At 49.8% G+C, this 12,000-nt stretch overlaps 1 protein-coding gene across 1 annotated transcript in view; it reads right to left on the bottom strand.

The window, feature by feature from the left end:
* Window positions 1–7,370: 7,370 nt before the first annotated feature.
* The window catches only part of LOC133340779 (uncharacterized), a 38,453-nt gene continuing 33,823 nt past the window's right edge, over window positions 7,371–12,000 (bottom strand). Inside the window, exons 13-14 of the mRNA XM_061549166.1 lie at window positions 10,534–10,615; window positions 7,371–8,926 (exon numbers count right to left, since the gene is read on the bottom strand). Coding sequence (XP_061405150.1) covers window positions 8,774–8,926; window positions 10,534–10,615 — 235 coding nt within the window. The 3' untranslated portion in view covers window positions 7,371–8,773. The remainder of the gene's footprint in view (window positions 8,927–10,533; window positions 10,616–12,000) is intronic.

Raw genomic sequence — 12,000 nt, 5'->3', positions numbered from 1 at the left:
CAGTGTTGAGTCTATGGGCAGTGTTGGTCTATGGGCAGTGTTGAGTCTATGGGCAGTGTTGGTCTATGGGCAGTGTGGTCTATGGGCAGTGTTGGTCTATGGGCAGTGTTGAGTCTATGGGCAGTGTTAGTTCTATGGGTAGTATTGAGTCCATTGGGGCAGTGCTGAGTCTAGGGCAGTGTTGAGTCTATGGTAGTGTTGGTATATGGGCAGTGTATGAGTCTATGGGCAGTGTTGGTCTATGGGCAGTGTTGAGTCTATGGGCAGTGTTGGTCTATGGGCAGTGTGGTCTATGGGCATAGTGTTGGTCTATGGGCAGTGTTGAGGTTCTATGGGCAGTGTTGGTCTATGGGTAGTGTTGGTCTATGGCAGTGTTGGTCTATGGGCAGTGTTGGTCTATGGCAGTGTTGGTCTATGGGCAGTGTTGAGTCTATGGGCAGTGTTGGTCTATGGGCAGTGTTGGTCTATGGGTAGTGTTGAGTCTATGGGCAGTGTTGGTCTATGGGCAGGTCTATGGGCAGTGTTGAGGTCTAGGGGTCAGCGCTGAGTCTATGGGCATTGTTGAGTCTATGGGGCAGTGCTGAGTGTATGGGCAGGTTGAGTCCTATGGGTAGTGTGGTCTATGGGCAGTGTTGAGTCTATGGGCAGTGTTGAGTCTATGGGTAAGTGCTGAGTGTATGGGCAGTGTTGGTCTATGGTAGTGTTGTCTATGGTTAGTGTGAGTCTATGGGCAGTGTTGGTCTATGAGCAGTGTTAGTCCTATGGGTAGTGTTGGTCTATGGGCAGTGTTGAGTCTATGGGCAGTGTTGAGTCTATGGGCAGTGGAGTCTGGCAGTAGTGTTGGTCTCTATGGGTAGTGTTGGTCTATGGGCAGTGTTGAGTCTATGGGTAGGTTGGTCTATGGGCAGTGTTGAGTCTGGGCAGTGTTGAGTATGGGCAGTGTTGGTCTATGGGCAGTGTTGGTCTATGGGCAGTGTTGGTCTAGGGCAGCAGTGTTGAGTCTATGGGGCAGCGTGAGTCTATGGGCAGTGTTGAGTCTATGGGGCAGTGCTGAGTCTATGGGCAGTGTTGAGTCTATGGGCAATATGGTCTATGGGCAGTGTTGGTCTATGGGCAGTGTTGAGTCTATGGGCAGTGTTGGTCTATGGGCAGTGTTAGTCTATGGGTAGTATTGAGTCTATGGGCAGTGTTGGTCTATGGGCAGTGTTGAGTCTATGGGCAGTGTTGGTCTATGGGCAGTGTTGAGTCTATGGGGCAGTGCTGAGTCTATGGGCAGTGTTGAGTCTATGGGCAGTCTATGGGCAGTGTTGAGTCTATGGGGCAGCGCTGAGTCTATGGGGCAGTGCTGAGTCTATGGGCAGTGTTGAGTCTATGGGTAGTGTTGGTCTATGGGCAGTGTTGAGTCTATGGGCAATGTTGGTCTATGGGCAGTGTTGGTCTATGGGCAGTGTTAGTCTATGGGTAGTGTTGAGTCTATGGGCAGTGTTGAGTCTATGGGCAGTGTTGGTCTATGGGCAGTGTTGGTCTATGGGTAGTGTTGAGTCTATGGGGCAGTGCTGAGTCCATGGGGCAGTGCTGAGTCCATGGGGCAGTGCTGAGTCCATGGGGCAGTGCTGAGTCTATGGGCAGCGTTGAGTCTATGGGTAGTGTTGGTCTATGGCCAGTGTTGAGTCTATGGGCAGTGTTGGTCTATGGGCAGTGTTGAGTCTATGGGCAGTGTTGGTCTATGGGTAGTGTTGAGTCTATGGGGCAGTGCTGAGTCCATGGGGCAGTGCTGAGTCCATGGGGCAGTGCTGAGTCTATGGGCAGTGTTGAGTCTATGGGCAGTGTTGGTCTATGGGCAGTGTTGGTCTATGGGTAGTGTTGAGTCTATGGGGCAGTGCTGAGTCCATGGGGCAGTGCTGAGTCCATGGGGCAGTGCTGAGTCTATGGGCAGTGTTGAGTCTATGGGTAGTGTTGGTCTATGGGCAGTGTTGAGTCTATGGGCAGTGTTGGTCTATGGGCAGTGTTGAGTCTATGGGCAGTGTTGGTCTATGGGCAGTGTTGGTCTATGGGCAGTGTTGGTCTATGGGCAGTGTTGAGTCTATGGGCAGTGTTGGTCTATGGGTAGTGTTGGTCTATGGGCAGTGTTGGTCTATGGGCAGTGTTGGTCTATGGGCAGTGTTGAGTCTATGGGCAGTGTTGGTCTATGGGCAGTGTTAGTCTATGGGTAGTGTTGAGTCTATGGGCAGTGTTGGTCTATGGGCAGTGTTGAGTCTATGGGGCAGCGCTGAGTCTATGGGCAGTGTTGAGTCTATGGGGCAGTGCTGAGTGTATGGGCAGTGTTGAGTCTATGGGTAGTGTTGGTCTATGGGCAGTGTTGAGTCTATGGGCAGTGTTGAGTCTATGGGGCAGTGCTGAGTGTATGGGCAGTGTTGGTCTATGGGTAGTGTTGGTCTATGGTTAGTGTTGAGTCTATGGGCAGTGTTGAGTCTATGGGCAGTGTTGAGTCTATGGGGCAGTGCTGAGTCCATGGGGCAGTGCTGAGTCTATGGGCAGTGTTGGTCTCTATGGGTAGTGTTGGTCTATGGGCAGTGTTGAGTCTATGGGTAGTGTTGGTCTATGGGCAGTGTTGAGTCTGGGCAGTGTTGAGTATGGGCAGTGTTGGTCTATGGGCAGTGTTGGTCTATGGGCAGTGTTGGTCTATGGGCAGTGTTGAGTCTATGGGGCAGCGCTGAGTCTATGGGCAGTGTTGAGTCTATGGGGCAGTGCTGAGTCTATGGGCAGTGTTGAGTCTATGGGCAATATTGGTCTATGGGCAGTGTTGGTCTATGGGCAGTGTTGAGTCTATGGGCAGTGTTGGTCTATGGGCAGTGTTAGTCTATGGGTAGTATTGAGTCTATGGGCAGTGTTGGTCTATGGGCAGTGTTGAGTCTATGGGCAGTGTTGGTCTATGGGCAGTGTTGAGTATATGGGGCAGTGCTGAGTCTATGGGCAGTGTTGAGTCTATGGGCAGTCTATGGGCAGTGTTGAGTCTATGGGTAGTGTTGGTCTATGGGCAGTGTTGAGTCTATGGGCAATGTTGGTCTATGGGCAGTGTTGGTCTATGGGCGGTGTTGGTCTATGGGCAGTGTTAGTCTATGGGTAGTGTTGAGTCTATGGGCAGTGTTGAGTCTATGGGCAGTGTTGGTCTATGGGCAGTGTTGGTCTATGGGTAGTGTTGAGTCTATGGGGCAGTGCTGAGTCCATGGGGCAGTGCTGAGTCCATGGGGCAGTGCTGAGTCTATGGGCAGTGTTGAGTCTATGGGTAGTGTTGGTCTATGGGCAGTGTTGAGTCTGGGCAGTGTTGAGTATGGGCAGTGTTGGTCTATGGGCAGTGTTGGTCTATGGGCAGTGTTGGTCTATGGGCAGTGTTGAGTCTATGGGGCAGCGCTGAGTCTATGGGCAGTGTTGAGTCTATGGGGCAGTGCTGAGTCTATGGGCAGTGTTGAGTCTATGGGCAATATTGGTCTATGGGCAGTGTTGGTCTATGGGCAGTGTTGAGTCTATGGGCAGTGTTGGTCTATGGGCAGTGTTAGTCTATGGGTAGTATTGAGTCTATGGGCAGTGTTGGTCTATGGGCAGTGTTGAGTCTATGGGCAGTGTTGGTCTATGGGCAGTGTTGAGTCTATGGGGCAGTGCTGAGTCTATGGGCAGTGTTGAGTCTATGGGCAGTCTATGGGCAGTGTTGAGTCTATGGGGCAGCGCTGAGTCTATGGGGCAGTGCTGAGTCTATGGGCAGTGTTGAGTCTATGGGTAGTGTTGGTCTATGGGCAGTGTTGAGTCTATGGGCAATGTTGGTCTATGGGCAGTGTTGGTCTATGGGCAGTGTTAGTCTATGGGTAGTGTTGAGTCTATGGGCAGTGTTGAGTCTATGGGCAGTGTTGGTCTATGGGCAGTGTTGGTCTATGGGTAGTGTTGAGTCTATGGGGCAGTGCTGAGTCCATGGGGCAGTGCTGAGTCCATGGGGCAGTGCTGAGTCCATGGGGCAGTGCTGAGTCTATGGGCAGCGTTGAGTCTATGGGTAGTGTTGGTCTATGGCCAGTGTTGAGTCTATGGGCAGTGTTGGTCTATGGGCAGTGTTGAGTCTATGGGCAGTGTTGGTCTATGGGTAGTGTTGAGTCTATGGGGCAGTGCTGAGTCCATGGGGCAGTGCTGAGTCCATGGGGCAGTGCTGAGTCTATGGGCAGTGTTGAGTCTATGGGCAGTGTTGGTCTATGGGCAGTGTTGGTCTATGGGTAGTGTTGAGTCTATGGGGCAGTGCTGAGTCCATGGGGCAGTGCTGAGTCCATGGGGCAGTGCTGAGTCTATGGGCAGTGTTGAGTCTATGGGTAGTGTTGGTCTATGGGCAGTGTTGAGTCTATGGGCAGTGTTGGTCTATGGGCAGTGTTGAGTCTATGGGCAGTGTTGGTCTATGGGCAGTGTTGGTCTATGGGCAGTGTTGGTCTATGGGCAGTGTTGAGTCTATGGGCAGTGTTGGTCTATGGGTAGTGTTGGTCTATGGGCAGTGTTGGTCTATGGGCAGTGTTGGTCTATGGGCAGTGTTGAGTCTATGGGCAGTGTTGGTCTATGGGCAGTGTTAGTCTATGGGTAGTGTTGAGTCTATGGGCAGTGTTGGTCTATGGGCAGTGTTGAGTCTATGGGGCAGCGCTGAGTCTATGGGCAGTGTTGAGTCTATGGGGCAGTGCTGAGTGTATGGGCAGTGTTGAGTCTATGGGTAGTGTTGGTCTATGGGCAGTGTTGAGTCTATGGGCAGTGTTGAGTCTATGGGGCAGTGCTGAGTGTATGGGCAGTGTTGGTCTATGGGTAGTGTTGGTCTATGGTTAGTGTTGAGTCTATGGGCAGTGTTGAGTCTATGGGCAGTGTTGAGTCTATGGGGCAGTGCTGAGTCCATGGGGCAGTGCTGAGTCTATGGGCAGTGTTGGTCTCTATGGGTAGTGTTGGTCTATGGGCAGTGTTGAGTCTATGGGTAGTGTTGGTCTATGGGCAGTGTTGAGTCTGGGCAGTGTTGAGTATGGGCAGTGTTGGTCTATGGGCAGTGTTGGTCTATGGGCAGTGTTGGTCTATGGGCAGTGTTGGTCTATGGGCAGTGTTGAGTCTATGGGGCAGCGCTGAGTCTATGGGCAGTGTTGAGTCTATGGGGCAGTGCTGAGTCTATGGGCAGTGTTGAGTCTATGGGCAATATTGGTCTATGGGCAGTGTTGGTCTATGGGCAGTGTTGAGTCTATGGGCAGTGTTGGTCTATGGGCAGTGTTAGTCTATGGGTAGTATTGAGTCTATGGGCAGTGTTGGTCTATGGGCAGTGTTGAGTCTATGGGCAGTGTTGGTCTATGGGCAGTGTTGAGTATATGGGGCAGTGCTGAGTCTATGGGCAGTGTTGAGTCTATGGGCAGTCTATGGGCAGTGTTGAGTCTATGGGTAGTGTTGGTCTATGGGCAGTGTTGAGTCTATGGGCAATGTTGGTCTATGGGCAGTGTTGGTCTATGGGCGGTGTTGGTCTATGGGCAGTGTTAGTCTATGGGTAGTGTTGAGTCTATGGGCAGTGTTGAGTCTATGGGCAGTGTTGGTCTATGGGCAGTGTTGGTCTATGGGTAGTGTTGAGTCTATGGGGCAGTGCTGAGTCCATGGGGCAGTGCTGAGTCCATGGGGCAGTGCTGAGTCCATGGGGCAGTGCTGAGTCTATGGGCAGCGTTGAGTCTATGGGTAGTGTTGGTCTATGGCCAGTGTTGAGTCTATGGGCAGTGTTGGTCTATGGGCAGTGTTGAGTCTATGGGCAGTGTTGGTCTATGGGCAGTGTTGGTCTATGGGCAGTGTTGAGTCTATGGGCAGTGTTGGTCTATGGGTAGTGTTGGTCTATGGGCAGTGTTGGTCTATGGGCAGTGTTGGTCTATGGGCAGTGTTGGTCTATGGGCAGTGTTAGTCTATGGGTAGTGTTGAGTCTATGGGCAGTGTTGGTCTATGGGCAGTCTATGGGCAGTGTTGAGTCTATGGGGCAGCGCTGAGTCTATGGGCAGTGTTGAGTCTATGGGGCAGTGCTGAGTGTATGGGCAGTGTTGAGTCTATGGGTAGTGTTGGTCTATGGGCAGTGTTGAGTCTATGGGCAGTGTTGGTCTATGGGCAGTGTTAGTCTATGGGTAGTGTTGAGTCTATGGGCAGTGTTGGTCTATGGGCAGTGTTAGTCTATGGGCAGAATGCATGTATGTTGACCTTTCGCACCGTACGTAGCCAGCCGTGCTTATCGGATGTTGTCTGACGTGAGTTCTGAATACATGAGTTTGTCAATCTAGATGATTCTAAAAAGTTGCATAACCTCCCAGTGGCTTTCTTATATCGGAAGGAAAGAGCGTTCCAGGCGGCCCACAGAAAGCGCCACGCAATGCAGCGGTGACTGCAGTCTTTGTTTGATGCCTGCAGACAGAAGCCGCTGCTGCTGTGAGAATGACCGCCGGAGTTCGTATGACGATGGTTTATGGCTCCTTGACAAGAGCAGTGTGGGCGCCTCGATTCGATCTCCCGATGCGGCAGTTGAAATGTAATTCGTATGTATTTATGTATATACTGGACGTTGAACTCCATTCGCACCGTACGTAGCCAACTGCTAATAGGTGGTGCGGGAAGGACAACAAACTAAACACTAAAAGCAGTTAGAAAGAAATGGGTTTTTCCATCCAGATGATGATTTTTCAAAGTTGCATAGCTCCCAGTAGCTTCCTAATATCAGAAGAGCGTTCCAGACGAACACATCATCATCACCGTCAACACCTTCCACTTCATCATGCAGCTACCTCCCCAATGTCGCCACCACCATCATGTATGTATGTATGTTGAATTTCTTTTGTACCGTACGTAGCCAACCGTGCTAATTGGAGGTGCAGTGTTGAGTCTATGGGGAAGTGTTGAGTCTATGCTAGTGTTAGTCTATGGACAGTATGTATGTAAAACTTCTTCCGCACCGTACGTAGTCAACCGTGCTAATCGGAGGCGCGGGGGACGACGACAACAAAATAAAACACAAAAAGCAGTTTTAAAGTATTGAGTTTTTCAATCCGGATGATTTAAAAGTAAACAGCTCCAGTGGCTTCCTTATATCTGAAGGAAAAAAGAGCGTTCCAGACGGCCGCAGCACATCTGAAAGCGCCGCGGCGATGCGGTGGCCATCGTTGTTCGATGACTAACCAAAAGCCGCCCCATGGGTCACCGCATGGTGGTCACTGTGATGACCCCACCTGGCCCAGCAGCTCCCAGGGGCAATCTGGGCCTGAGCCACTCGTGGACTTTCGCTTTATATCTATTTGTTCTTTGCTCTAATTTGATTTTGGCTCCGATGCCCATTTGCTTAATTATTTTGTACGCGTCTTGAAGGGACTGCTCCCGCCATTTCGGATCCCTCAGGTGGTCACTCTTCAGAATGAAGGCCGGCATTGTGGCACACAAGGGAGTGGGTGTTAAGCGACATGCACTGCTGCCTAGAGACCACATACTCACGGACACCCGCAGACTCGCAGAGACCTTATGACCGCCTCTGAAGTTAATATTCTTACCGTTTGTCTAAGCGTCTTGAGATGCGGTCGCATTTGGGGGTTTCTCTATAAGCCCCATGGCATATTGTTCAGACAGCACCGTGCAGTATAAAAAATATACGTGGTACAAGAAAACATTTGTTCAGTGATCACAGTAGAGGCGCAGCCCTTGCAATTGCTCGTCAATACCACTGATAGCAGAATCGGCTCCACTGGAGGGAGCCTGAAGGAAGCTCATCTACAGAGGTGAGCTGCCTTAGGGCGGCAACAACCGCCATTCGCCAGTAAATGTAAATGGCGGTAACGTCACCACGGCGCTTACGCCTCTCGAGTTCCCAACAGTGTCAAACGAAAAAAAATAAAATCTGACATGCAATCCGAGGACCGTGCGGATCAGGGTTCTTCAACTGGCGGACAATCTCAGTGGGACGGCCGGACGAGATGAAGTGGATACGGACAAAAGATACACGTGTGAAAAAAATAAGAATGGGTTCTATCCTTTCTGGCAATAAAGCAGGCGTTAAAATGTTCAAACACCAAATAGAAACCTTTTGCAAGGAATCATGTCTGCATTAACCACACGTATATGCAAACAAAACATGCTTTGATAAATGCGCTGTCTTAACATCTTAACACTAGTTTTATTGTCAGAAAGAGTAAAACCAACTCTTATTTTTTCATATTGGGAAAAAAGTTCCCATGTTAAAAGATACATGGTTGGCTACGCGGGTGGCGTGAAATAAATTCAACCTATGTACATAAACTAAAAGCTATTAAACAAGTTTTTATTTTTACCAGTTAAGGCGCACCGAGTTGTGCAAGTTATTTTTCAGAAGCGACCTGGCCATCACAAATGATAGCTCGACAAAGTGGCTTATCATCGTGTGTAAATTTATAGCAAATACTTGAAACGCGTGTTTCGAAACGTGGAGGGAAAATCCGGAGGACCCGGAGAAAAATCCACGCGACCACAACGAGAGACAGACACGCAAACTCCAAATATATACAGCAGGCGTCAGGGTCAGGATCGAACCCACGACCTCCTGGATACCAGGCGAGGTAGTTAGCATCTCGCCAAGAGATAGGGAATGACAGCGCTGCAGAGGGAAGAGGAAAGTGATGAGAGAACAAGACGAGAAGAAACCTAAAGGCGAGGATGTGATTAGTGGGTTGCGTGTGCATGCACACGCGTGCAACGTGACATCACGGCGCCAGGTGATGACATCACAACACTGTCACGTGACCTGCCCGCATGCGATCTTTCTATTGCGTGGCTCGCCAGGAATGTGTGGACCGTGGCATTGCAGCCCAGGAGTGAGGGCGGAGGAAGACTCTGTCCCGGAGCGACGCCGATAGTTGGGCCTGTCCCCTGTCCGCCAGCAGATCACCTGCAGGCAGAATCAGAGCAGCTCGCGAGTGTGCAAGGCTATCGTGAAGTCGCCACTGGTGGCGGGATGTTAAGTCCCTCGCCTAGTATACAATAGGTCGTGGGTTCTATCCTTACCCTGATGCCTGCTGCTGTATATTTGGAGTTTGTATGTCTCTTTCTCCGTAGTCGCGTGGAATTTTCTCCGGGTCCTCCGGTTTTTCCCTCCACATTTAGAATCAACATCATGCGCTTAGAGTATTTGGCTGCTATAAATGTTCACATGATAAGCCAACCTCATTCAACTCTCATTTGTGATAGCCAGGTCGCTTGTGAAAGAGAAATATGTAGCTCAGTGGGGCCTTACCTGGTAAAGTAAAAACATTTTTTAGTAGAAATTCGTTTCCACGTTGCTATGTAGTCTGCAGCAGTTTTGCTAGAGGGGGGCGATGGTACGATGTGTCTCAACCTTTTCCCGAGTCCGAATGGAATGCATACATTAACGCACCCCCCTCTGGCCATGCACCTGATTGGCTCACAGGTGAAGACATCACATTATCCCCCTGTCTTTTTAAGACCGAAACATCAGGATTTCTCCACAACTCTGTGCTGTCTGCCTGTTGATGCTAGTTGTTGTAATTACTGGCGGAACATCACGGTTAGTGCTCTACTAGTAAAGAATTGGCCACGTTTTGTTTATGTGGCAAACCTTAATTAATTGGCTGTGTCGGGTGGTGGCGGCGGATTTAACGACATTTATATTTATGCGATCTAACCCAAAAATCTATTATGAAAAATAACGGTTACAATAAAATATGGAAAACCATTTTTGTTGTGTTCAGTTTGTTGTCCATCCCCCCCACACCTCCGATTGGCACGGTTGGCCACGTATGGTGCAAAAGAAGTTCAACAAAAGAAAGACAAATAGAATCCGGAGGGGGTCAAAGTGGCCGTACGGCCCTGAGGTCAAAGCTGTCCCTTTGTGTACCGTATCTCTCATGTAGCCTGCTGCTGCAAGTGTGCATTGTATCATGTGCTGTGCATCGTGTACTGTGCTGTGCATCGTGTACTGTGCATCGTGTACTGTGCATCGCGTACTGTGCATCATGTACTATGCATCGCGTACTGTGCAGCATTCCACTGCATCGTGTCACCGTGTATCTTGTACTGTACATTGTGTATCTTGTACTTGCATTGTGTATCGTGTCCTGTGCATCTTATATTGTGCATCGTGTCACCGCATATCATGGACTGTGCATCATGTCCTGTGCATCGTGTACTGTGCACCGTGTCACCGTGCACCGTGTCACCGTGCACCGTGTCACCATGCATCGTGTCACCATGCATCGTGTCACCATGCATCGTGTCACCATGCATCGTGTCACCGTGCATCGTGTACTGTGCATCATGTCACCGTGTATCGTGTACTGTGCATCGTGTCACCGCGTATCGTATCACCGTGTATCGTGTACTGTGCATCGTGTCACCGTGTATCATATCACCGTGTATCGTGCACTGTGCATCGTGTCACCGCGTATCGTATCACCATGTATCGTGTATTTTGCATCGTGTTACCGCGTATCGTGTACTGTGCATCGTGCAATCGTGTGCCATGCGTGCGTTTCTTGCTTTCGTGCAGGTGAGAAGGTGGCCTTGTACGGCCGCTTGCGACGCACGCGATTGGCTGGTTCGTCTTCCTCTTTTAAATAGCCTGGCACGTGCGCCCCACACACACACACCATACACATTACACATCACGCACACACACACACTACACACACACACAACCAGATCATAGGCATACATAACATGGTTGACCAATAGGGAGCCATCCCTTGACTGCACCCAGGCATCAATCAGCCTCCCATTCTGTACCAGATGAAATTCCTCCGGTACAGCCATCAAAGGCTTTTTGAGGGATTTTGTCTCACTCCTCTTTGCAGATCTTCTCCAAGTCATTAAGGTTTTGAGGCTGACATTTGGCAGCTCGAGCCTTCAGCTCCCTCCACAGATTTTGTATGGGATTAAGGTCTGGAGACTGGCTAGGCCACTCCAGGACCTTAATGTGCTTCTTCTTGAGCCACTCCTTTGTTGCCTTGGCCGTGTGTTTTGGGTCATTGTCATACTGGAATACCCATCCACGACCCATTTTCAATGCCCTGGCTGAGGGAAGGAGGTTCTCACCCAAAATTTGACGGTACATGGCCCCGTCCATCGTCCCTTTGATGCGGTGAAGTTGTCCTGTCCCCTTAGCAGAAAAACACCCCCAAAGCATAATGTTTCCACCTCCATGTTTGACGGTGGGGATGATGTTCTTGGGGTCATAGGCAGCATTCCTCCTCCTCCAAACAAGGCGAGTTGAGTTGATGCCAAAGAGCTCCATTTTGGTTTCATCTGACAACACTTTCACCCAGTTGTCCTCTGAATCATTCAGATGTTCATTGGCAAACGTCAGTCTGTGCGGTACTTTCTTGAGCAGGGGGACCTTGCGGGCGCTGCAGGATTTCAGTCCTTCACGGCGTAGTGTGTTACCAAATGTTTTCTTGGTGACTATGGTCCCAGCTGCCTTGAGATCATTGACAAGATCCTCCCGTGTAGTTCTGGGCTGATTCCTCACCGTTCTCATGATCATTGCAACTCCATGAGGTGAGATCTTGCATGGAGCCCCAGGCTGAGGGAGATTGACAGTTCTTTTGTGTTTCTTCCATTTGCGAATAATCGCACCAACTGTTGTCACCTTCTCACCAACCAGCTTGGCGATGGTCTTGTAGCCCATTCCAGCCTTGTGTAGGTCTACAATCTTGTCCCTGACATCCTTGGAGAGCTCTTTGGTCTTGGCCATGGTGGAGAGTTTGGAATCTGATTGATTGATTCTGTGAACAGGTGTCTTTTATACAGGTAACAAGCTGAGATTAGGAGCACTCCCTTTAAGATTGTGCTCCTAATCTCAGCACGTTACCTGTATAAAAGACACCTGGGAGCCAGAAATCTTTCTGATTGAGAGGGGGTCAAATACTTATTTCCCTCATTAAAATGCAAATAAATTTATAAAAATTTTGACATGCGTTTTTCTGGATTTTTTTGTTGTTATTCTGT

Source organism: Lethenteron reissneri, chromosome 10 (assembly GCF_015708825.2).
Source record: "Lethenteron reissneri isolate LAM-NWPU_2019-01 chromosome 10, ASM1570882v1, whole genome shotgun sequence".
Classification (NCBI taxonomy): domain Eukaryota; kingdom Metazoa; phylum Chordata; class Hyperoartia; order Petromyzontiformes; family Petromyzontidae; genus Lethenteron; species Lethenteron reissneri.
The sequence above is the reverse complement of the archived record's forward strand: the minus strand, read 5'-3'. Positions and strand labels throughout refer to the sequence as shown.